This window comes from Columba livia, chromosome 20 (assembly GCF_036013475.1).
Source record: "Columba livia isolate bColLiv1 breed racing homer chromosome 20, bColLiv1.pat.W.v2, whole genome shotgun sequence".
NCBI lineage: Eukaryota > Metazoa > Chordata > Aves > Columbiformes > Columbidae > Columba > Columba livia.
In genome coordinates, this window is record NC_088621.1 from 3059809 (window position 1) to 3086036 (window position 26228).

A 26228-nucleotide genomic window follows, 5' to 3' on the forward strand; every position below is an offset into this window, starting at 1 on the left:
TTTTTCTCCACCCAGATGCTTTACATTTTTTTGCTGCAGAACTCAGAGTTCAGGGGAAGGAAAGCCCTGCTGCGTGTTGCTCCCCACCCCGACGGCCCCGTCCCACCTGAGCCAGTGCAGAAACCCACCCACATTCCGCCACACGGAGCAGAGCTGCTCCCCAGCATGAGAAATATTACTGCTATTCTCCCCGCGACAATACATTTGTGCCTTAACTAATAGCACGGTTCCCATGGCAACTGCTTGTTTATTACAGAAAAACTAAAGGCAATGGCAAATCCCAGTGTCAGTGAGCAGAAGAGAAATAATGGGTATGTAAAAATAAAACTTCTTCCTGGTGGGTTTGGCTTTTCTTCCAAGAGGCACATTCCTGCAGTCCCGTTGCCTTCCCACCCTCCTGCAGGAGGAGCAGTTGGTACCCAGGACCTGGCTCTGATCCCTTCTTTTTGGGGGGGAAAACGGACACTCAAGGTTTGTCACATCCCTGTGGAAAAGCAGCTCCTGGCATGGAGGATGGTCAAAGGACAGCACTGGTTCCTCTTTCCCAAGCTCTCCAGGGGCTGTGCCGGGACACGGCTACACCTGTGCTGGTCCCACCTGACTTGAATCCCTTAATAGCTGAGAGCCGACTCCTTCATCACCTCGGGAGGCAAGCGGTGCGGTTAGACAGGGCTGGCCAAGATAACAGAAACCCCACCGAGAGCAGCCTGTCAGCATCAGGCACATTAAATGCCAGAGCTCGTTCCCGAGAACATCCTGCCAAACACGCAACAGGGCTTTACTCAGAGCCGAGAGGACACGCTCAGACGAAGGCGTACGAGGCGTGAGCTGACACACGCTATCAGCCACGCAGAGGTTAGGCAGGCGGCCTCGTCAGCTACGGCCTCGTAAAGCTCAGACTACGACCAGCTGCAGATTTACGTCGGCAATATCAGAGCTACATCATCTCCACGGGGGAAGGCGGCTGCCCTGCACGTTGCTGAGGTTTCAGTGACAAACAGCAGAAGTCCCAGAACTGGCAGGTGACAAAGAGTTAACCAGAGGGGTGAAGTGTACATGTTCCCAGCCTCAGGGATAAATTACAGCCCGCAGTGCCCACAGAAAGTTGTCCAGAGGACACACGGCCAAACAGAGAAGGGTAACAAGAAAGCATCAGAAAATAAAACCGTAAATTAATATTATCCAACCCATAAAACAGCAGCCAGGCAAAAAGCAGAGCACAGGGAGAAAGGCAGCTCGCCACCCACACCAAAGCTGACCAAAGGCCGCGCTGCTGTTCTCCCCCTGCTCCTGCCAGTATCTGGGGGGAGGCCTTCTGTCAAAACTAAACTCAGCTAAAAAGCTGAAATAAAATGTAGACCAGGTCTGGGCTCAACATCTTTGACTTATCATGGTTTTTGTATCGTGTGAACACAAAATACCTCATCAATCAATTAATTTGCTAAGACACCTCCTTCCAAGCATCTCCTGGAGGGAAGCACAACCATCTATTGTTGATCTAATTTGTCTTTTATTACAAAAGTTACAGTAGGCCTGGGACTGCTCTCCTAGCTGGGGCCTGAAGAGGTTTGTAAACCTGACCCTCCTGAGTCCTCTATTAAAATGTTATTTCCCCTTGCACTGCTGATAAGATTTAACTTGCTGTGGAAGAGCGTATGCTGCTGGTACACTGAAGAGGTCTTCTCCAACTGAAAGGGTCTAATAGGAAAAGACAGAAGGCGACAGAGGCCAGATAGTTCTGCTAATCCACACCAGAAAGGAACAAAGGGAAATCAAAGCAGACTGGCAGCAGCTTTAATTCTGCAGCATCCACCCACTGCTGTGCTGACGACCCAAGTGCTCAGCTCCTCAATGCCGAGCTGCTGTTTCACCCCCTGTAGGCTCCAGGCACCGCACAGGGAGTCCAGGAGGACTGGGGCTGGTCTGGGCCACCAATGTGCACTTAAATAACACTGAAACATGAAAAATATACTATAGCCAACAAAACTCAGCACTGCCCACATGGGAAACACATTACATTCTCTTCACTATGCCTTATTTCTAACAGAGAGCCTCCCGTGTTAGCTGAATCCTGCTAGCAACAGCAGGTCCTTCTCCCCTGCTCCCTGCTCGTTTCGGGGGCACAGAGCAGACAACCAACCTTTTCCCCTGGCCCAGGTGAAGGATCGGCTGGTCCCCACGCTCTCTGCCTCCGGCACGGCTGGCTCGCTTTGCCACGGCTGTGAAGGCGGCTCACTGGATTTGCCACTGCTCTTCAAAGGCTTGATATACTTGGGCAGCCCTTTGTAGAACCATGCACCAGATCTCTTCCAAACCTGTTGGAGATAGAGACACAACACCTTAAGCCTGGGTTTTTACAGCAAAAGAGCACAACCAGCCCCACATGAGCTCCCCAGCCCAGCCATCCCCTCTGAGCTACCTCGACCCCACTCAAACACAGCCTGTGGACACGTCACCTTCCAGCTCACACAGACTACCGGTGCCCTGTACCGGGCAACCACCACAGCATCCCAAATGCCTCCCCCACATCAGCCAAGCTTCACTTCCATCCTCCTTCCACCACTAAAAACCACGAATCTGAATGAGCAACAGGCGCAGACTGAAGGAGGAGCTGAAAGTGACCGTGCAAACCACCGAGCTTCTTGTGTTCCCCAGCTCAAGACTAGATGTTTCTCTGATGCCACGTTTGAGCCAAACCCACATTCCCAGGCTCACTACAAGGACACCGGGATGCAGTTCCCTGCCCTGCACTAAGCAGTGGGCAGTTCAGATTCCGCATCTGTTACTTTCCCATATGGAATTCACAAAAAGAAGAGCTTCCTGAAGAGAGCAGGCAGGTGCCACGGGTGGCAACAGCAAAAGCACACGCTGTACTTAGAGTAAAACAAGCCTTGCAGGGCAGCGAGTTCCGACAAGTCTCCTCCTGGGCCAGGTCCCTCAGCCTGGGTCACGTCACTTTGCGGGGTCACCAAGCGGCAGCAGCTGAGGGACGCGGGCAGCAACGCCAGGACAGCAGCAACACCACCTCCTGTGGCACTGAATGGCACAACCTTGGAGTTGTTGGTTTCACAGACCAATTTAGGCTAAGGCAGATAATTTAACGAGTGTGCTTGAAAATCCCAGAACAAGAAGAATGATACTCAAATAACCCGAACCTGCAGCAGGAAACAGACCACGAGCGCTAAACTACAGTATTTCCTGTAAGAACACCCTCTACTCCCCAATTTAGCTTCAATGCAGGTTATGATGAAGGAGCTCTATTAAGTATATTTAATATAAAGCCTGCTGTGAGCCAGAGGAAGGCAAAGGGATGGCAGCTCAGACAAGGAGAAACAGCCTCTCAAAACCTAATTCTTTTGTGCCTTCCAGCAGTCTAATAATGAGCTAATGAGACAGCCAGGGCAAAAATAAGTTAATATAGTAAAAATATAATTTTCTATTTCATGCAGTAGGGTAGAAACCTTGAGCTTCTGTCCAGAGTGAAGGAGATCATCAGTGTTCTACTCTGAGTTCCCAAAGCATTTTGCATAATAGTATCACCAGGATGGCAATGGGTGAAAATGCAGATATCCCTAATTATAGTAATAAGTTTGAAATTTGCATTTAGGGCTTAATCAAAGCAGAGGGCAGTGACAACACCTGGCACTCATGAGAAATTCTTCTCATGCAGGCACAAAAAGCAGCACACCACCATCATCATGCCACTGATGGGAGGAGATTGCTCAGTAGGTTGCCTGGTTCCTAGTCCAGAGTCATCAACACAGAGAGCTAAAATCTCTGTGTTTGGGGTCTTGGACACCAAGTGCTTTGAACTCAGAGGGGAACCTGGTAGTTTGCTTTTTAAAAGAAGAGCACCCAGCAGAAGAAAGCACAGCATCACTGTGATCCAGCACACACACACACCAGTTACTGTAAGAGTGCAAGAGAGATGCTTGTGTGCACCGCAGAGGGATCTAGAAACAAGGAGGTGAGAGTAGCCTGTAATTACACCAACGTTTTCCTGCTGGGAAGTCGATTCCTCAAAGGAGAGATGGCTGCAAGCTCTTCTACAGCAGGGGCCTTGGCAGGCAGGACACTTTCCCAGCTCCTTCACCAGTGTCCAAACAGCAAAATCAGTGACCCAGCCAGTCAAGGCACAAGCTGACATGGCTGCTTCTGTCCCCTCCGCTAGCACATAGGGACTGCACAGCATTTGGTACAGCTTGTACAACAGCACTCGTCAGTGTACCACACAGACCTGGAAGAATATGCTCTGCTATCGCCACAAACCCCAGAATCGGGAAATTCAATATATTTTTAAAATCTGGGATGGATGTCTCTACATGAAACTCAGCTCACCTCAACTCAGATGCAGATGCACGATGCTGGAGCCACCAGCCCCAGTCTCTGGAAAACAGGAGGCGCTGGGCACAGCTGCACGTGCAGGACACCGCGGGCAGAACGGGGACAACTGTGGGCAGACCAGGGACAGCTGTGGCCACGGGGTCTGCGCCCCGATCAGCACTACGGCTCGAGCAGGGCGGGGGTCCATTCCCTGCGCACACCGGGCAGCTGGGACACACGTAGCTTCCCTGCACAAACCGCCACGGAGGAAACAACCCTTTCTCGCAGTCCTTCTCTGAACAGACCTTGCAACATCTGTAATTTAATTTGAAGCACTGGAGAGACCTATTATCTTCAGGCGAACTACAATTTAGGCACACCATAAAACCAATTAGACACAGCAAGACTTGCTGTAAGAAAAGGCTGGTCACCCCAAGGATTCTCACTACCCCAAAGCAAGTCCAGTTATAGAAAGAGTTAATGATATAATACACCCAGCTCTGATGTAGCAATACTAATATAAAATTGATCCTATGCATATATATTCACTATAAATTGGTGCTTCTAATAGAGTTCGGTCTCGTTACAGCAGCACTGAAATTGTTTTGAGATCAGCTCTGAAACAGCTGCAGCAAGACGCTCTCTGCTATATTAATTCAGTACCTCTGCTCCCCCCGGGGCAGCAGCGCGCTCCATCCAAAAGCGACGCGGTTCACGTTCTGCTCTGCACACGGGCACACAGGTTAGCTTTAGCATCCATGCATCAAAACAAATCGATGCTGCTGACTGCTATTGATGGTAGTTTCATTGATTGCAAGAGTGGCCCGACAGCAAAGTTCTTGCTTGCTTTTAAATTAATAAATCTATGACAGTGATTAAAGAATAATACTCTTATTTATTAGCAGGAGTTTGCTCCTTCCAAGGAAAAGAGAGTTTTGCTCCCAGCAGTCCCATTGGCACATAAGGTAAAATCCTGCCCCCACGGCAGCCTGAGTTTGGGTGGAGCTGGAACTTCATCATGGAGAGGGACCGCCAGCCAGTCTCTTACAACAATCCCATTTTAAGTAAATTGATCATCCCTCGCTCTGAGTGCTTGACAGAGAGGGGTAAAGATCCGGATCTGCATTATCCCAGATCAGGACAAGTTGGCCCAGCCTGTGGCTCGGGACAGAGCAGCCACAGCACAAACGCAACCAAAATCTGCGCTAAATACTGACACCCTTCAGGCTCCTGTCCCTCTGCATCCCCTGACACCTGAACTACATTAAAGCAAAGCAGGGGAGGACACGGAAGAGAAGAGCTACTTTAGCAACAGACTCCTCTTTTTATTACTTCAAACCAATTTAACAGCCATGGCCATGACAAGTCCAGAGAGCTCAATGCCTTTTATAACCCTGATAATATACCTATTAAAGTTGCATCAAGCCATCATTACAGCTACAGGATGAGACAGTCAGAAACAGATGCGTATTTTTATCTAGCTCATTCAAGTGCAGCCTCTAAATGGGACCTAACAGAGAATCACTGGGCTCTGGTGAGAAGCATGTTATTATTGCTCAGGCTTCTCCCTTCTCCTCTGAACAGACAAGTGCTAAAACAAGCTCCTAAACAGAGAAAACATTAGGACTTGCTGCTGAATGGATGGGGTCACAGCTGAAGGAATCACAACAAATACTTGCAGTCACCCTAGAATTTGCTTCACCAAGCCATGAGCTCCCCAGGCAGAGATGCTTAGAGAGGCTCTTTGCTGCAAAGTCACGTTCTGTTCGCCAGGCAGTAGCTGTTCTCCTGCAGCCCCTTCCTTCACAGCAGCGCGGGCTGGGCGGGAGGAAAACAGGCAGCTTTAGCATCCCATGCTGATAACCAGCGTTAATGCCTCAAACCCCCAGCAGCTGAAAGGCGAGGGAGCAGGTTTTCGTGGGCTTCAATGCTTAAATGGAGAGAAAGGCACCTGCAAATGCCACCGCCCCGGGAGGACGTGGTTGCCATTGCCCTCACGCAGCCCGTGCCCACACACTCACTTTGTCCCGGCCCCGCGGCTCCGGCACGATGCAAACCGCTGCCGGGGAGAAAGAGCGAGCGCTCTTCAGCTTCGTTACTTGCATTCATCTGCTTTTCCATAACACAGAGATTTCCAATTACATTATTTACAGCAATCTGTTGTCGACTCCCACATTCAGCACTTGAGGATGAAGAAAATTAAAAGGCAGTGAAATTGCTATTTGGAGCTTTGTTTCCGGAATAGCAAAATCTATTGCACCTCTGACCCCAACGTTTCTCGAGCTGCAATGGCTGCCAGCCTCCAACCATTTATCATTCCCCTCTCAATCAAGCCTCTTTTTTTCCTGTGGCTCTATTCTAGAGGACACTATTTTGAGTCTAACCACTCGCTACCACCCCCTAAAATAATATGGCAGGCTATTGATGAGTTCTTTGAATTGCAAACAGGTGCACATCACTTCGATTCCATCCAGAGTCACCCAAAATAAACACTCCCCTCCATCACCATGGTGTTTTGCCAAGAAATCATCATGCCAGGCAGGAATAACCCTGGGCTATGTTGGTTTCTAACGTCCAAAAGGGTATGAGTGTATCTGTGAAAAGGGAAGCCCTTGGGGCAAAAAGGGAGGAGACAACTCCGTTCCTCCAGCGCAATAATCTTCTTCCTCTGCATGGTTTATTGTGATAAACCAAGAAATGCAGCCAGCCATGAAAATGCCATTTAGTGAAGGAGAAGAAACTAAAGGGAAAGGGAAGCAGAAGGGGCAAATTAAAACTTTAACAGGTCCCCAATAGCTGACACTCTCTTTCATATTTGATGGGGGTTAAAAGAAAAAAAGCTATCTCCCCCCACCCTACTTAAACTGTTTTCATTATCGCTACAATTCTGGATGTGTCAATTCAAATGTAAATGCGCACAAACGCTTCCAAGAGGATTTTAATTACGATGATAGCATCGCTAATTATGGATATAAAAAAAATATATAGATATAAAGTGGTAATTCAGGAAGGTTCTTTGCAGAACCTGGTGGTATCAGTCCAAACAAGGCTCTGTTGAATGGCTGGGCAGGGACTTGACAAAACGCAGCAGGTCCCATGTCCCCTTTAGGCCAGGAGGTGACGGGTGGATCTCAGCCACACGCGACCAATTCAACACGGGCATTGCTGCCCAAGCTGTTCTCAAGCTCACGTGCTCTGCCAGAGGCCCGGCAGCAGGGAATCGTTCCAGCTGCACCGCAGCTCCTCCCAGGCAGTTTTGCTCCTCTGACAGCCGCTGCAATGAGCTTGTTTTGCTGGAGGACCTGCTCCCTTTCTGCCTTGCACTCTCATTCCCGTGGGTGCATCACTGCTTCACTGCCAAATTAGCAAACAGGCTCACTGCAAACCCGTGGCCAACGTTTGCTGCAGTCAGGGATCAGCACATGGAAGAGGGAAGAAGAGATTCTTGCCCCCAAAAGTGCATGTGAGCTTGACTGAATTTGCTTCTTCCCTTGTTTGCAGGGACAAGAGAACACAATCCACACCTGCTTTAATTCTACCACCCTCAGAAGACATTGCAAAGGAAAACATCCCTGGAATCCTAGAAGAACAAAAGGGTGATTTTAGTAGATACTTTTGCAAACAGCTGGGACAATGATATCTCCAACAGGCCAGTTCTGGCCTAGAGCAGATGACGTCTACCTTACTCCAGGAAGAAGAGATGCGCATACAGCACAGGGGTGTCTGCTGGTCCTTAGGGATGTTCTCTTTGCCATCAGGAACATCCAGGCTCTGTCAGAACACAGTACTTTCCTCCCAGCACCTCTCTGGCACCTTGGAGACCCTCACCCTGCATGCACCCATCACGCTCAGCAGCTCGAGTGCTGCCGAACACACTGTTTTGCTTCTGGAGCACTGGGACGCAAGCAGCAGGCAGAATCCATTAATCAGCTCCACTCTCCAGAAATAAGACAGTGTCAGAGCAACTTGTTCCTCATCGCTACGCAGCACAGCCTTCCCAGAGGAGGTTTTCAAGGAAACCGAAAGCAGCAAAGAACACTTCTGAGTGGCTGAGGCTGGGATTCTGAAAGGGACCTGTGGGCATCAAACATTCGACGCCAGCTGAAAAACTGATGTAAACAAGAGACTGTTACTTTAGTCTTCATTTTGACCCAGGCGTACTGATGATTTAATCATAACTGAAGCCAGCACAGACTTTGTCCACACAGCAAGACGATGACTACTATGTGTCACCAAACTTACGCTGGCTTAAATCAAGCCTACAGGGATAAATAATAACATGGAAGATGGAGGGGTGAAAGCTTCAAGATGTGTGAACAATGCTGCACACATTAGCTTGGTGTGTGTGAATGTCCAACCTCACTATCCTGTCTCGGGATCCTGGTGGGCCACAAGACTCACGTGCTCACTCAGTGCCTGGCAAAGGCTAAAGGGGACAATTCTAGTCCTAGGCTCTTGTCACAGCCAGATGACACTTATTAACTCCAGCCGACATTATTTAGTCCACCCAAGTTTCCAAATGACCGCCCTTTCTCATTTCAGTGTCTGACAGACTCACTAACAGAGCTGAGAGCTCCACAAATATCACCCCCAAATAGCTTGAGCAGTGGCTCAGAAAATTAGGTGGCGATCAAAGCGCTGATGTGGAGGGAATCACCCCGCTTGGAAACATCCCATCTCAACACATCTGCTGCGGGGGGCACTCCTGACCAGCACCAAACATTCACCCACTGGAGACGGCCACATTTAGTGGCCTGAGCACAGCCCAACAAGTTGGGAGATGTTGCCAAAGCTCTGTGGCTTAGGACAAGCCTACTTAAGCACGTGCTTTGTTGGCATGGGCTAAAGAACCTTGCTCAGACACTGTGCACGAGGAAGGGGAGAGAAGGGTGATATTGGCTTGTTACTGCGTCACACAACCCAAAGTGCTTCAGTGGGTTCCTGAAGCTCCCTGCCTTCATCCCGGGAAATGAAATGGTGCCGATACCAATTCACCATGCAGGTTAGGCAGAAATGGGAATATCTGAAGCAAAGAGCAGACATCCATCTGCACTCATTGACAGCAAATGCAACCTTCAGCAAAGAGCATGGCCAAATGGGTTTGGTCCAGAGCAGATGGCAACACAAGACAGATCCAGATCACAGAAGCAGATGGCAACAAGGAACTGGTTGCGAACACAAGCGCTTAAAAGAAACCTGGTAGTTTAGTGCACACTCTGTAATATCATGACACCTGAACCAGCTCCAAGAACTGCACTAGTACCAGCCAGCAGCCTAAGAGCCCCGTCTCCTCCTCACACAGACTCTGACAGAGGAGCTGATCAAAGCCACTTTCCAGGCATTTATTCTGATATTGCTTCAGCTTCCTCACCCTGGCCGACATGCCTCAAGGCTTCTGCTAATTCTCAATGCCTCCCTGCCTTCCCCCTGGATAAAAAGTAGAGCATGTGGGAAGACAAGATATATGACTCGATGCCTGTCTGCATGTCCACACTGTGACTCTTCCAACCTTCTCCTGGTCAGGGCACCAGCATCACCACAAACAGAAAAGGAGATGGACCTGAACCACTCTTAAAGAGAATTAAAAAAGAAAAAGGATGAAGCTTAGGGCAGGGAGGTAAGAAGAGGCAATTTTTAGTTAATCTAAGAGGGCAAGTTCCATTCATTTTCATTAGGGGAGCGCTTTGGCTGTATCTCAGGTTTCACAGAGAGAGCGAGCTCTGAAGGTGACTGTACCCTCACACACACTGGCCACTCATAACACTTACTGGACAGGTCAATGTTCTTCTCTGTCCAGTTACCACCGCTCCTCATTTTTATAAGAAATAGGGAAAAACCCAATTATATAGTGTGGGATGTGAAATATACAGAAATAATAAAATAAAAGAAATAAAGTCAATTTTAGTCCTATATCCATCTCCCTGCAGAACACAGAATATATCTTGACCTTCCTCGCTCTCCATTTTGGGACCTTCATTTGGAATTCAAAACACCTGGATGATTCAGTATATGAAATTATTAGCAATATCCAAGGAGCTAGAATGCTTTCTGCCTGTCCTACCCATGCTGCTGTTCAGAAGTTAAAGCCCAGCAGCATCCATGTACCTCTCATCTTACCTGAACAAGAACTTTGCCAGTGCTCCCACACAGACAAACCTCTCCTACATAAAACCTTAGCAATGCTAAGTCTCCACAACCAGTATAAAAAAAAAATCAGTGCCTCAAACACCCACAGAAATGCTCTCGTAACACTTCAAAACTTGATTTAGTAAAGCTCCCCGGCTTCACAGTTGGTTGCAGTGGTCAGAAGCACCTGCACTGGATTGATGTTCAAGGACCACAAGCAAAAGCCCAAAATAAATTGATGGGAACAACTGAAAATCCTTCTGCAACCACAGAACAAATTCACTGAACTTCACTGTAGAGCAGCAAGCCTGATGTTGGTGGATGCTGGCTGGAAGACAGAAATTGAAGCAGGCTATTACTTTTGCAGTGTAAAGTCAAGGATGAAGGATACAAAAACGTAGGGACCTGCACTGGAAGCCTCACACACTGGCAAGTTATGGGATTTTGCAGGCAGGGAGGCAAACAGACTTAAAAGCTGCAATCCTAGTTATTTTTAGAAGGACAAATATTGCAGCTACGCTCTAGAAGTCTCCAGTTGTATTAAAGAACCAGTGCTAGCCAAGTTTATTTGCCACAGAGCTAGGAGGGAAAGAGCTCAGCAGCAGAAGTTAACAGTCTCTTTATGACCACAGATAGAAAATCCCCACAAAGCCACCCAGGCTGTAGGGACTGGTGGTTTTTTTCCCCTCCACCCCCTCAAAAAGCGAAGTTGTCATCATTGTGTGTATTCATTGACCCTGCGTGGCCTCCAGCCAAGCCTCCCAAAGCCCATCCCAAGCTCCTCTCCCCATGGGAGGGAAGGGACAGGGACGAGCACACACACTCAGCACAGACATGGGGCAGGTAGGCACATGCTGCTGAGCCCCATCTCTCCACAGCTACATTTTACCTCTCTCTGTTCACTGCAGATCTTGCACAACCAAAGATGACGTTTCTGAGCTCCAAAGGTTTCTATTCCACACTTGGTACAAACTTTCTGAAACAAGTAGAGAAGAAAATAAGAAGAAAAAAGGTGATGTTAGCAGCTCCCCACAGCCACAGAGCCCACGGGAGAGAGAAAGTCAAGAAGCATCTGTCCCAACAGTTCTGGTTTTCTTGCCTTAAAAACCTAAACATGGCACAATCTTCTTATTTATCTTGGAGAACCACTGATGGCAGGAAGCTGCTTCAGGTCCATAGTGACATGAGGCAAAGGGAAATCTACAGCGCAGTCCTTGACTGCAGGGTGAGAACTGGACAGGGCAAATCAAACCCGTGAGCAACAGGCATATTTCTAGAGCATGTCTTTTATTCATCTAAATCCTAAACCCAAATCAGCGTGGCATGGAAAGCAGCTGTAACCAAGTACAAAACGAGCATGAGTTTGTGCAGGACTGGAAAGCCTCTCCTCCCCTCACCCCATGTCTCACACCCCACGGTCTCCCCTCTCTTTCGGCACACGCTGGGCAGCTGTGGATTTGTGGCTGCTCAGGAGGCGGGTACGGCTGTGCCAGTGTGCACGTTTCCTGAGCAGAACGCCTGATAGCGCCATACGGCCTCTGTTGCTGCACGAGGGAACTTTCACGTCTCCGCTGGCATTACAAGCCATTTACAACCTGAATCACCTAATATTATATAATGAAGCTGATGTGTATCAGGCTTGGCTTACAGCCTGAATGAGAAATGGAATGAGTTCTTTGATCCTCACAGAGCAAAAGCCGCTCACAAAAGAGCCCTGGAGAGCAAAACCTTGCTTAGAGAGACATGTGAACTTAATCCCCCCAGCTAAGGTTTAACATATCCCCCTAACCAGGCTGCTCCTCTGAGCCAGGAGATTTGTGTCCAGCGACAAAAGTCTCAGCAGCTCACTCAGCCCTGGAGAAGGAGAGTGGTAGAACGATGGTACCTGAGGCGATGGCTTCATCACACAAATAAATGCACCCAACTCTTTTGGCCAGCATAGTCCGGAGGCAGCTCTGTCCCCGACTCCTGCTGCACAGAGAGCAGAGGCAGCACCAGCAGCCCCGCAGAGGTTGGTGCCCCTCCATCTCTGTTCTTGGCCTCATCCTCATGCCCCCAGAGAAATAAGGAACAACCTCTTGAGTCTGGTGCATCGATATTCAACATGGCGCTACCCAAGCCAAGGGGGATTGCAGATACAATTAGCAGACACCACCTGAGCTACCCCAAATTCTCCCTCCCTCCAACCAAAACCTGATGCAGCAACTCACCTTAAATACCCTCAAAGATCCCAATCCCCACGCGTATAGCACATTCAATCACTCCCTCTAGTGGAAGTTTCCAAGAGATTTTATCCCCGGCCATAAATTTTGAAAGTTCCAATATAAAAACGGGCTTTCCTCCTCCCCTTCTCTGCAGACTAGCTGGAAAATTGAGCATCACTCACAACCCCTCAGAAGAAGACATAAAAATCAAGGACATTAAACACAGCCCCATTCCTCACTAAGTACACGATAAAGCACTTTCTCCTCCTGCTTATACTTCACCTTTTATAGATGATACTGATACATCCTGCATGGCAAATGACACACTGCACTTTATCTAACTACCGCTATTGTTAACACACCTGCATTTGCATACATCTTTGTCTTGCCATAATGCATTTATTTCTAAGGTAATAAATACTAATATCAAAAATATTCTCCATAAAGCAAAAGATGGTGCTTCAAAAATCCACCAAGCTACAGGAAATATAGAACCCCTATGCAGCAGAAGGGACTTGCTGAAGGTAAGTTCTTTGCTACATTTCAGATGCATCATTACAACAACTCCTGTTATTGAATTAAACAGGCTGCAATGAGATGCTAACAGAGCAAAGCTAGCAAGAAAAAATATGAACTTTAAAAATCCATAATTCCCTGACAAGTCATTGCTTATTGCATACAACACTGCACAAGTGATGGATACCCTCGGACAAGAGGGAACAAGCTTAAAGTAACGGTCCACCCTGTGTGCTCTGCCGAAGGGTTGACTGTTCTCCGAGTCCCCAACGTCAAAACGCAGTAAGGGGAATAGCCCATGGCACCCCAACAGCTTCACCCTGAGCTCACACGCACATGGAAAGTGCAGCCAAGCTGAAAGCAGCTGCGAAACACACACTGCAAAAGTAGGGTCTCACCTTAAATCACCCTGGCTATGAATCCTCCTGAACTGCCCAAAAGACTGAAGGAACAAAGGGAATAACCACCAAAAAAAATAACGGTGAGAGCCGTCCCAGAGCGCTGGGCTCACACAGCCCCACCAGCTGGGGGTCGTCACCTGCAACCACAAACATACAGGGCACAGAAGTGTCTGTGCAGCTCGTGCCTCCTCACGACTGTACAAGGCTCACAAAGAGGAGGTCAGAGAGCACTGTAGCAACGTGACCTCGCTGGCTTCTGACAAGGTGAGAGCAGAACCGCCAAGGGAAGGCGGCAAGAGCACAGCACATCCTGTTATTCCACGTGCTTGAACTGCAGGAAGCAGCCAGCCGCCTCCTGTCTGCCACCCAGCCCGAGTTCTGCAGACGTGTGTGTGCAGAGCCCACGCTGCTCCCCAAGAGCTGCCCTGGGGCTCCTGTTCCAACCAGACCTTGTATGGCACAGACCTTCCTGCTGCTTCCTTCCCCAGCCCTTCCTACAAAACTACTTTCTCCCTGCTTTAGGACACAGAGGTTCAAAGTTTTGTGTTGATTTTCTCCATCACCACCTTACTAGCAGTTTTCTACGCAACCCCTGCCTCAGTCGAGTGCCTTCTGCAACTTGGATCCAGTGGAGGATCTCTCTGGACAGCAAACCCAGCGCAGCTCCCAGCAGCTCCCTGCCCAGTGCTTCTCCTCAGTGATGAGCTGGGTGACACAGGCAAGGGACACAGCCAGCACAGGCTGTTCTCTTCCACCCTGCCAGCAGCAGCTCAGAAACACTCCTGCGCCCAGCAAGTACCCTCAGCTCTCCCCAGGCAACACACTGAGGCAAAGTCACTCACAGAGGTACCTACCCAAGGAAAGATGGGCTTCAAGTGCAGGAAAAACAGCCTCCCAGCAGAGAGAGGATAAGGTGGTTGCCTTGGAGATCATCATCTCCACAGCAATCCACATTAACCCCTTGGATGCAGACTCTAGACAAGAAATGACCGTCCCACGGGGCACTGGTAGAACAGGAGTCTCCCTGCAAACTGATGCTGCCTCTCAAACAGCACCCGCACATCCTGCCAACAACACACACAAACACAGGCACTGATGCACAGGGCTGGAAACCTGACACTGCTTTGGAACTCGAACATGGACTCGAGTCCTCTGAAGAGACACATTCCTGGATGCAGTGCAGTTTAGGTACTTTAGGATCCCAAGGAATAAGATAATCAGTGTGGAAAAGAAAACCTGATGGTTTGACAGCACCAACCTAGACAAGTAGGCTAAGATAAGTTAACTCTGCAGAGCTATCCAGTTTCCCAGAAGCCTAGTGATCTTTTCTGGACAGATTTGCTACTAGGAACAGGCAGAACCTGTGTGACCAAACCCACCTTTTTGCAATCCTGACAAAAGACCGAGGTGCTGCCCAGCAGCCCAAGCAGTTCGCCGCAGAGCAGACACTGGGAGAGGCCGTTCCCCATCGTGTTCTTCCTCATGTTCTCCAGCCGCTCCACCAGGCGCCTGCGGGGAACGGGGCAGAGCAGAGGTCACAGGACTCACCTTGGGAATTGAAGCCCATGGCACTAAGGCAAAAAACATACAGATGTGCTCCAGACTCAGACGCCTTTGCTTCTGTGTGGTTCTGGGCTCCTTGCTGGGACCACATGGACTTTCACTTCAGCCTCTGCACTCTGTTTCTTATCAGCTGGCTCTTGGTCTTCAGGGGATACAAACCTCTGTAAAATCCATCTACCAACACTCACCAAGCTCAGAATAATCAAAACTGCAAATACCACTGACAGGTCTGACTCAGATAGTGGGTGCAGGGCAGACAGCTCACAAGTGGGGTCTGGTCCCACACCCTCCAGGAGCTCAGTGTCACCGAGGCCACACAGTCTCAGTACAAGGACTTCTTGCTTGTAGAGCAAGAAAAGCATTCAGTGCTCAGCTCAGGGAAAGTCAGACAGCACCGGGAAAGGGCTCAGACCTGCCAAGCCCTGCTCTGCTTTTACATATACTCCCTGAAAACAGCACTGCAGGCAGAAAGGCCAGACTGAAGCCATCAGACCAAAATGAACCTGACTGCAGCACAGGAATGCCAGTAACTGCTCCCTGCTTCACTCGACAGCCTGCTTGGAAGACAGAAGCACATATGTATGCACAATGTCCGTAGCAGCAGGACTCCGAAAGGGAAGGAAGGCGGGGTAAGCAATTAGGATGCAGGATGTGGAGAGCATGCAGAGCGAGGCTGCTGTCATGCAATCGCTGCTTGGCAATGCCCAGGCATCCATTTGTAGATGGGGATGATAACAGCCGGGCCATTCATCAGAGGCAGTGACCAGCTGCAGCCACGCACGTGCACGCAGCTCAGGGAGAAAACACAGTCCTGCTACCCATGCAACCCCCTTTCTCATTAGTGCTAATGTCCCATCAACCAAGTCCCATACTGAGAGGAAGGCAAGGTGTGTTTGAAAGAGGTACAGCCTGTGGTGATGAGGTCAGACAGCACAGCCGGGCTGAGCCGTCATTAGTGGATTTATGAGCCTTGACTTCAGCACAAGAGAACTCCCAGGAGTTAACCAAGGCATTTCAGAGAACGCTTCAGCAGGGGAACTGCGAGGCCATCGCTTTCTGCAGCTACACCAAGAACTGCACAGGAAGGAGCAGCCCCTCAGGGTCACCAGCTGCTCCTGGTGCTGCTGGGGCCTCCCACATATCACACAAACATCACTGCCAGTTCTCGTTAACACTCCTGTGCACTGCACAGGGACAGAGCAAAGCGCAGGGGCGGGAAGCTGGGCCTGCCGGACACAGGATGGGAGTCACTGGGGTTTCCTGTCTCACAAACACATAACGCTGCTGGGAAACCCTGCAGGACTGCCCAGCTCCCCAGCCTGAAAGGCAATCAGCGTAGGACAACCACAGACACAGCTGAGGCCAGACCTCCAGCAGGACTGAAAGCAAATGGAAATCTGCAGCAGCAAAAGGATGCCTGTAAATTAAATAATTCAAGCTAGCAACCCCCTTCCAGAGGGCTCAGCCAACTAGAACATAAACTCATTCACTACTCCAGGAAAAATCCCAGGCGGCTGCTGCAGACAAGGGAAAACCTAACTGGGCTGCCAGCAGCGGTTTCTGAGCCGTGCCGTCCACTAGCCGTGGGCACAGCTCCGCATCTTCCCCAGCCTCTTCCAGAGCCACTGGCCCAGCTGCCATTGCACAGGCAGCATTTACCAGGGACTGCTGCAACCACAGCAAGTGCCAAGGCTCAAAGAAGACATGAGGAGAAGGAAAACATCACAATTCCTTCCCAATGTTCATCTCCTCCAAACAAGCAACATGGGAGGGGAAAATAACTGACCTAAGGGATGCTCAGACTGATGCAGGCTGAGCTCAGGCAGCCAGGAGAGCCACTCCTCTGTCTGCACTGACCTTTCCTTCAGAGGAAAGCGGACAAACGAACGTGACCATACCCGATGCGCTGCTGCTCAATGATGTCCAACCTCTCTGCCTTGCGGATGACTTCCAGAATGACCTCAAGTTCCTGTGGGCTCAGAGCCTGCATCTTCCTCTGCTTCTCAGTCTGGAATGTGTGCACTGACCAACCCGTCTGGAGCCTGTGGGAGGGAGCGGAGGGAAGAACTGAGCTGTGAAAGGAAAGCACGAAACCTTTGACCTGCCCCACAGGCCAAACCTGCCAGGCACACAGAGCCTGCACCAGCCTTCCCTGGCTAATGTCCAAAGTGAGAATATCTTGTCACTGACCAGACCACCATGCCACTCCTCCAGCAGCACCAAGTGCTGTGCCATCTCTCCCTGCCCTCTCATTCCCCTTTCTGCTCCAGTTTGTATTTTACCACTCGTAAAGACAACCGATGTCCCTGGGGCTGGCTGCCCTGGGGGAACCCTTGCAGAGGTGGGATCTGATGCCAGACACCACAAATGCCAACAGCAGACTCCAGAACACAGGGATTATCTGCACCTTCCTCCAGATCACACATTTCTAAGGTCCTCGGTTCAAACACACAAATCACCAGGCATGCTTAGAAATATAAATTGGGCAACATCCTCCACTGGTCTAACCCAGGCCTGCATGAGGACTTTAGCAAGCCACTTTCCGTGCCTCACATCAGCAGCTAACATTTCTCCTCAGCTCACTTGGGGACAGGCGGAAGCTTTCACAGCTCAATTAATTACCATTCAGCAGGGCTTTAGAGGTCACTGGATAAAGTCACAGCTGCAAACAGAATGCAGGGTGCTATCAGACACAGCTGTTTTAACAAGGCTTTCAGGTGAAGGCTGGAGAAGTGGCAGCAGCGCTCACTGTTCACACTCGGGCACTCCCCTCAGACACAGGGTGACCCCCTATTTTCTAACACTCCACAGCAGGCTGACCCCAGACGTTCAGACAAGAAGTGGCAGAGTAATGGCTGCCAGAGAAGGAAAGCATCCAAAAAAATAAATGCAATTCCTGTGGTTGACTCATCTCCGTCCCTTTCGTACTTAAGGTTACGCAGTAATTTAACTTCAGGGGAAAATGAGATCAAATGACAAGTCCCTAAAACAAAAGAACGCTGGCAGCTGAGGGATGCGATCAATTATATTTAGGCTGTGGATAAGGCTGGTGGGTCAGTGCTCCACAGAGACACCAGGAAACCATTCAGGCCAGAGCTCAGGCTGGAAGGGGAGGAGGCGGGTGAGGACTCACTTGGCACGAAGCGCGAGCTGCCGGTCGTTGGGACATACCCACTGTCCCGTCCCGCTGCTGAAAATCGTGTCGGCCATGGCACCAGGCTGGGGACGAGCTGCAGGATCACACCTGTAAGAAGCAAATGCCAGCTCTGAGCACAGCTGCCACCCCGGCCTCAAGAAAGCACAAGGCAGTGCTTGGCACAGCCTTATTAACCATCCCAAAGGGCCACTGTTCGGGCAAGCAAAACAGTGGTGATCCGCTGGTGTCACACACACGGGAAGCAGACAGACTGCCACCCACAGACAGCCATAAAAACATACCATCATCCTCATAAAACATAAGCCAATAAGCATCTTCAAATATCTTGAAGACAAGGCTGGAAGTTTAGATCTTATGATACTCAGAAAAAATGCCAAAGACTCTTTGTCAGTTCTGATTTTTCATTTCAAACTAGAGAAAAGCATTGCTTGTAAGAATAACCTCCGCCTCATCACGTCCAGAACCCCAGTGCTGCGGCACTGACAGACAATGCCACCCTAAAGGACACAAAGAAGCTATAGTTGCCTTTTTTTTAACCTCTTAATGGGGTAACAAACAAAAACCCACACGACAATCAGCATGAATAGCGGCAAGTCAGTTCGTTCATTAAAACTGCCTCCATAATAGCCTGATATTTATAACTACAGCCTACAATAGCAGCTTGTTTGCATTCTCTGATGTCTAAGACAGCATCTCTTGCAGCACATCTCCTACTGCAGCTCCTGTAACAGGCACGATCACACCAGCGGTTCCTTGTGTTCAACAACAATTTCACCGTGAACTGACCAGTAAAGGCAGCTCTGAATGTGTGCAGGGTTGCATAACACATTGACCCTTCTCGCTGCCGTTAGGAAGGAGGCTCTTGCCATGACCACTTTTGCTTTGTGCTTGCTGTTTTGATGGAGGGTGAACGAGTCACCTCTAACTGCCTTCCACAATGTTGTAGTTTGGTTTTGCTTGCCCTATTCGGGAGGTTCAGTCCGGTCCATTCCCATTGCGGAATGGACCCTCCTCCTTCTCAGCTGGGCATAAGGCTGCCCCCTGCTCCTCAATTCCTGCATTCCCCATCCAGGTTCTCATAGGCACCTGCTGGGAGGTGGTGAGTCACCGCAGCTGGGACTCAAACCCACCATCTTATCCATTAGGCCACTGGGGCCCTGTGCTGGCCTTGCTCTCCAGCACAGCAAGCGTCTCACAAGCCCTAATGCATAATAATCCTTACCTTCCCCAGAAGAGACACTTGCCGGCTTTGAAACCACACCTGCTGGGCAGAGATAAGGTGTTTAATGCTGTTTGGCAAACACCAATCAGGTACAACAGCATGCAGGGTATATCACCTGCAAACCGTGCAGCAGTTCCCAAGAAAACATGCGTTCCAGTCTCAGCCCGCAGCACGCTCACCCCAGCAGTGCCGCGGTCCAGCGTGCCGCACCGAGCTCGCTATCTGTGGCTGCCACACCGAGCTTGCTGCTGCTGTGCCAGGCACAGCGGCATCGCGGGCTGCGCGGCCTTGGCCTCTTAGGCAGGCGTTCAGCTTGCGCAAATCCACCCTCTCTCCCTAGGCTGAGCTCACGTGTCACAGACACCCTCCCATAGGAAAACACTAACCTGTGTCGGAGAACTGGCAGCTGTCTCCTGCCAAACCCCACGCCAGCCTTGAGAGCCACAACGGTGACAAGCAATGAATCAGTTCCCTCCTCTCTGACCATCCAGTTTCTGGAGAGTCTGAAAACTCAGCACTTACACAACAGGTAGGAGAGAAGAGGAGGAATTCCACACAAAGCACAGATTTCTTTCAGTGCAGAAGGACAGATGTATAGAAAGGGTGAAGGCTCTAACAATTCACCACAACGCTCAGCAGCACAGTCTGAGCATACAGCAAAGGGAGGCACGGAGATGGGAGGCTGCAAGGAAGGTTCAGCACAGAGTTGAGACAGGCAGGACAGACAGAAGTGTCACACACCATTTTTTAAACTTTTACTACATTAGTTAAGGTGATAATTTTTGAAAGGGATCATGCTTGGAAGAAACGCATGTACCCTAGCATCTTCAGTTTACCAACTACTTTCCCTGCTCTGCTCAGTACCACACAAGCTGTGGGTTTGCATTTCCATTCTGTCCCAGAATACCTGCACTTTTCGTCTTCTTCACGATCTCAAGCAAAGAGATAACGCAGTCCCCACACACATCCCACAGCAGCTCACTCACAGGGGACCAATCAAGAATTAACAGCAAAAGAATACGGAGGCTCCCGCCCCCAGGCCAGCGTTAGAAACAGAGAAGAAGCTACAGTTTCACGCAGAATTGCTAACCTTGGATTTTCCAGAGATTTTCCAAGCCTGTGATGTGTTGTTAACAGAATTATACGCACATGTACCTCCCCACACAAATGCATATATTAAATTACTCTGGAGATATACCACGTACTCTTCCCTCCCACTCACGCACACCTGAAGAGCAGCACAGCCCACACACTCCGCGTCCACTGGCGCGGCTGAACGCACACAGCCGCACCGACACGACGGGCGCTTGGCAGCTGTGCCATGTTTAGCATAAAAGCCAGAACTGGAGATGAGCCCCATACCACGGTCAGGGCAGAGGAGTTTGCTCTGCCAGCAGCTGTGCTTTCAGCGTGGAAGGAAGCACTGAATACATCTGCCCCCCCTCTGCAGAGCTTTATCTGCTCTAACAGAGCTGAAGGCAAGTCAGAATAGAGCACATCAGTTGAGCGTTTTTCTCAGGAGAGACCTGAACACATTCTCCAGCCTCCTACCACACTGCGCTTTTCTCAGCGTGACTGAACAAAAACAAGCAGTGTCATGCTCTTTTGCCTCTTGTTACTCAGCATACGCTTTCTGTTCTCCACCATTGCCTGAGTAGCATCTGCCAAGACAGAAGGAAAACAAAACGCAGCCTAGAGATCCATCATATCCCAAAATGGTTTTCTGATGGATTATTCCCTAAAACATTTATAGGAGCATTTTCTTCCAGCAGCACTGGTTGTCTGCTGCTCCCTCTGATGTAAACCAGCATTGCAGAGGGTTTTGCACCTTTCCTCTGAAAAAACCCTGGTGTGGTTTGACACAACTACCTCGTAAAAGGAAAGAAGAATGACATGGGACTGCAGTACACGGTCTGCTGGGACAGAAACAGGAGCACTAGCAGGACTGGAGGGAAAGGAATATCTTGCATGGCCACGGGAACGATGCCAGAGAAATGCCACCAGTATCTGGAAGGCATGAAGCATCCTCCCTCTTATCTCTGTACAGGACAAGAAGTACAGTGGAATCAGCCTAATCAGAAACACCAAGATAGCAAAGCCACGCCAGCCAGGGCGGTGGTGGAACATCCCTCTCTTGCAGTCAGGCTTCACCGCATTCTCCCTCAAAAATACCCCAGCTAGCACCTACCTGACCGAGCCGTCTCCTCCCTGTCCTCCGCAGCTCTCTCCAAGCTAACGAAGGGCAGAAGCAGCTGGTCTCCAGCAGCGAGAGCACAAGAGAAACCCCCAGCTCTTGGGCCAGCTGCAGGTACACTGCATCCAGAATAAAGGGGAAGCACAAGTACTCAATGTTACAGAAGAAAAACTTCCCACTCCGAGATCCCGCTTTTTACCTGAATTAAGAATTAAAAGGGAGCTCTTACCAATACTCTATGACCTGCTTTAAAAGCCCTCCACCTGTTTGTTCCTTTCCTACGATGGAGGAAGTCATGTGAAACAAAAGCTCATTAAATCTGCGTCCACCTGGCTGCCCTTGGCACAGAAGCCTGGGGAGCACTATGAGGAAGGAGCTGCCCCGCAGCGAGCCAGTCCTTTGCATGGGGCCAGGGCGTTTGGGAGGATGCACAGCTGAGCACATCTCTGCCTGCAGCCCTGACACCACGCTGCTTCTGTTGTCTCCATGATGAGATGTGGGCTCTGCAGCCACCGAACAAGACACCTGAAAACAAGGATTCAGTCTGCAAAGGAGAAGTCTCCCAGTGGGGTCTGAGTAAAGGGAACAGCACAGGGTGACACTGCTGATTGGCCCCACATCCCTGCTGAGTGACCACAAGATGGCAAAGAGAGCAGGACCCCCAAGGGGACAGGCAGGGGACAGGCGAGTACCCTTACACTCCCCTCACCAAGCCACACCCGGCACATCATCCCAAAGCAGCACAACAGCAGCAGGAGGTGTTTCTGAACATACTCCCAATCCCCACTCCAACACCCAGCACATTTGGCACCATCACCAGTGACTGCGATGGCAGCAGGTTGCCCTGTTGGCATGTCCCATACCTAGCCCCCGCTGACAGCAGTATGTGGACACAGCCCTTTGACGTGACACTCTTCAAACAATTTCAGGCTCTTTTGTAAAAGAAGGCCAGTTTTCTCAGCAGAACAGCAACATGAGTATCACGTATCTTCACCCAGAGCACAGTCGTAGTAGGTCACGTCAATGCTCCAGCAAGCACGGTACCTGCTATCAGACCAGCTCCAAGAGCAGATCCTAAAGAAGAGTGTAAGAAAAGAGCACAGCACAGCAATGCTTTTCCAGAACACCCTCCCAGCCTCCAGAGATTCCTGGATCACACACTCCCTGAGCCAGACTGTAGCACTCTATTTAACACCCTAAGCATCCTTCTGTTCCAAATTTATCAGCTTGCTTTTTCAGCTCATGTGCCCTTCCAGCATCATCTCACTACACAAAATCCCCTCCCCACTCCTCCACCTCAAACACATTCTGACTTTACCTTGACTACATCAAAGTTATAACTGAAGGGTCTTGTTGACATTGAAGTAGTGATTGCAGCAGAAACACCTCCTCACGGCAGCAAATGCACAGCCTGCACGAGCCCTCCTGCAGCGGGGCTGATTACAGGTGCCCATAAAGCATGAATTCCTCAGAGCCCTGCAAATACAAAAATGTCCTATGCAGGCCCACAAGGAGCTCTCCAGTCAGCTTTCATTTGCCTGGTTATTTCAGCTAAGCAGTTCGTGTCTATATTAATTTGGTTTTATAGGAAATTAATTAGGCATTTTTTTTTTAAATACTTCATTTAAAAAATAAAAATTAAACATTTGGCTGGAGACAAGTTCCCAATTCCCAGCCGAGCTGTGCCGGTGTAATTAACTCGCCTGCTTTGAGGGCGTCACCTCCCCCAGGACTCCCAGCCTGCACCAGGTTACCGTGCTGCCCTGTTTTCCCTTTTTGCTGCTGCTCCCTCAAAGAGGCAGAGTAATTACTCTCTGCTCCGTGCACCAGACCCCATTACGCCTGGGAAACCTTAGCAACTAAGGGAGTGTTTGCTCTTGTTGCTATGACAGAGGATAAATGACTAGTGGAGATGGATAAGGTTAACCCAGCCGCAGCCTCCCACCCACTGCCGGCCAGTCCCTTTTCCTCCCAGTCACAGCAGGGAGGGAGAAGCTATTTAGTCCAGACACAAGCCTTCCCTCATGTTTTAAAGATCCTAGTGCCACAGTTGTATTTCAAAGCACACGACAACTTTAAAGTGACAGAATAACCCTCGGGGCTGTAGAAGCGTGGCAGAAGACACACACTTGACTTTGAGGATCCAGCCAAGTCTCGGAGACAGCGAAGGGCAGGAATTGTGCCTGTGTAAGCGCTGGCCTCAGTCAGGGCTTTATAAGAGTTCTTTCACACACTAAGCACTTAGAACTGCCTCTTCACACCCACCTCTAGCAGTTTGTCAGCCCCTCCAGCAGCACAGCACCTGCTGTGGGCATGGACATTTCAGAAGGGCTATGTGGGCAGGAGGCACACGTGGAGCCGAAGGATCCTCATCGCCTTCCTGCTCCTTGTTCTCAGGAAGGGAGGGAGCTGGGCTGGTGCACAGCACCCAGCTGAGAAACGGCCTTTTGCCATTTCTTCCTGTGACAAATCCCCACAAGAGCGCAATGCCTCAGCAGCAGATGGGGAGCCAAGCAACACAAGGAATTCAATATGATCAGACTTGACTTGCAGCTCTGCGGCTTGGCCCAACAGAGACAAGGAAAACACAATGTCCAAACAAATACCACAAAGCCTTGGCAAGCTTTGGGACAACAACTTAAGAACTCAATCAGACAGACTTTCTCCAGTCCGTCTCACCAGGAAAGCTCAATCTAAGCAGTACCACTGCCAGCAAAATAGGGAAAACATCATTCAGAGCCGTGTACTCGGATGTGGTTGGTCCAGCCCAAATTAAACACAGCACATAGAAATGTGAGAGGTGTCATTATCACAAAAGGCCAAGTTGGAAAAAGAACAAGTGAAGATGAGGGGGTGAAACAAAGAAGGTTCCCCATGCACAAGAGCTGCTTCCCAATCCTAGCAGCAGTGGCAAGAAGCCTAACTGCTTTTAAGACTGAGCTTGTTAAAAAGCTTATAAAATACAATACCCTGGAGGTCCATGCCAGTCCTGTGAGCAGGAAGATAAAATCAGCTCCACAGGAAAACCAACACATGGTATCAACAATCCTGTATTAATGAGAGGCACTTATTAGCGTGGCTATTTGATATATGGTAAGCTATAAAGAACCAGTTTTTGCCCAAGCAAAGCCAGTCTGCCGGCTCCCCAGCACCCTGCAATGCTGGGGAGGAAAGCCAGCACTGTTCCACCTGCCAAGGTGTATCTTTATTTATCAGGCTTTGGCCCTATTTCCTTCTGATCCCTAGCCAGGCAGGTGCGTTGTGCAAAGTGAATAATTCATGAAGACAGCAGGCTCTTTCTGACTCACATTCTGGGGCAGGTTGATCTGGCATAGGCCTAGGAGAAGCAAATTAGCATCTAAATGGCCAATTACAGAGACTCATTTCACTATTCTGATATGCTAAAAAGCTCAGGAGGCCTCCTGGGTGGAGGTTGGCAGGGTGGCACCTCCCAGCCCGCAGAGAAGCATCGAGTTTCTTAGAAAGACTTGGACATAGGAAATACTGAGCACGGGCCAGCATTTGTCAAGGAATCCTCGCAGGAGAACCGCATGCCAGCCTATTTTGCGGGTAACCTCAAGTGAACCAGGAAAAGCACCATTTCAGAGCCAGTGGAGAAACTCTGCCGAGCAGCCTGACCCCACACCTTGCCAAAAATTCCTTATGCAGCACAGCTCCGAGCCACAGGCCTGCCATTGCATCTGATGGGGGATGAAATGTCCTTTCTCACCATCCTTAAACTATAGCATTGGTTTTAGGCATGTGAGGATCTTTCAGGCATCTTTGAACAACAGACAAGCACGGGCAGCAGTAACACCAAGACCTTTATCACCCTGAAGGTTGTCAGTATGTGCAAAAAGAAAGCCATGGACTTTGACCATGCCCTGGGGAGTACCTGACGCAAGCTGCAGCAAGCTGAAAATCCTGGAAGTAGGTACAGCATGTCATTCTCACCTGCACATACAAAGGTACCCATCACCCCGTGTCAGTGCACCCAAAAGGATCACGACAATCCATCCTGCACAGGATGCACGTGGCTGCTCCCACCACACAGACACAATGATCTGCACAAGCGCAACAGCTCTCCAAAGTACATTGGGGCCGATCATTTCTCGACAGAGTGTGTTGCCTTCAGCCTCCCACTTCTGGCTTGTTTTCCCTCACACCTGTGTCACATTATTCAGTTACCTTCAGGAGGCAGAACTCCACCTAAATCCAGCCTTGTGCAGTTCACCCGGCTGTATTTCCAGACTCATTTCAGCAGCATTTTAGGTAAGATTCTCCCACCAGCGGAGCTCCGGCTCTGGGTGCCCCAGGCACCCCCAAAGCTGCTCCCCTGTCCCAGCTCGCCAGAAGGGGCCACACCCCCCGGGCCCCGGACACAGGTGTGCAGGCAGTCAGCGAGCACAAACACCTGAAACTCTGCTCCAAACTCCGCACAAAGCCTCCGTGCGTCCCCCAGGCAGAGCGCAGCGGGCTGAGCACCGCCCGCCTCCCGTCGCGCCGGCCCCCGCACACCCAC

The 26228-nt window shown here is 50.0% G+C and overlaps 1 protein-coding gene across 10 annotated transcripts in view; it reads right to left on the reverse strand.

The window, feature by feature from the left end:
- The window catches only part of RPH3AL (rabphilin 3A like (without C2 domains)), a 39778-nt gene that overhangs the window by 13313 nt on the left and 237 nt on the right, over nt 1-26228 (reverse strand). For 2 of the 10 annotated variants that reach the window (XM_065036805.1, XM_065036803.1), the window contains exons 2-7: nt 23025-23182; nt 18267-18377; nt 17032-17175; nt 14950-15079; nt 11339-11425; nt 2141-2315 (exon numbers count right to left, since the gene is read on the reverse strand). In XM_065036805.1, the coding sequence (XP_064892877.1) occupies nt 2141-2315; nt 11339-11425; nt 14950-15079; nt 17032-17175; nt 18267-18343 (613 nt within the window). In that variant the 5' untranslated portion in view covers nt 18344-18377; nt 23025-23182. Of the gene's footprint in view, nt 1-2140; nt 2316-11338; nt 11426-14949; nt 15080-17031; nt 17176-18266; nt 18378-19512; nt 21660-21700; nt 22781-23024; nt 23183-25894; nt 26128-26228 lie in introns of those variants that run through there. The other 8 variants (XM_065036802.1, XM_065036801.1, XM_065036804.1 and 5 more) reach the window with 7 other exon arrangements.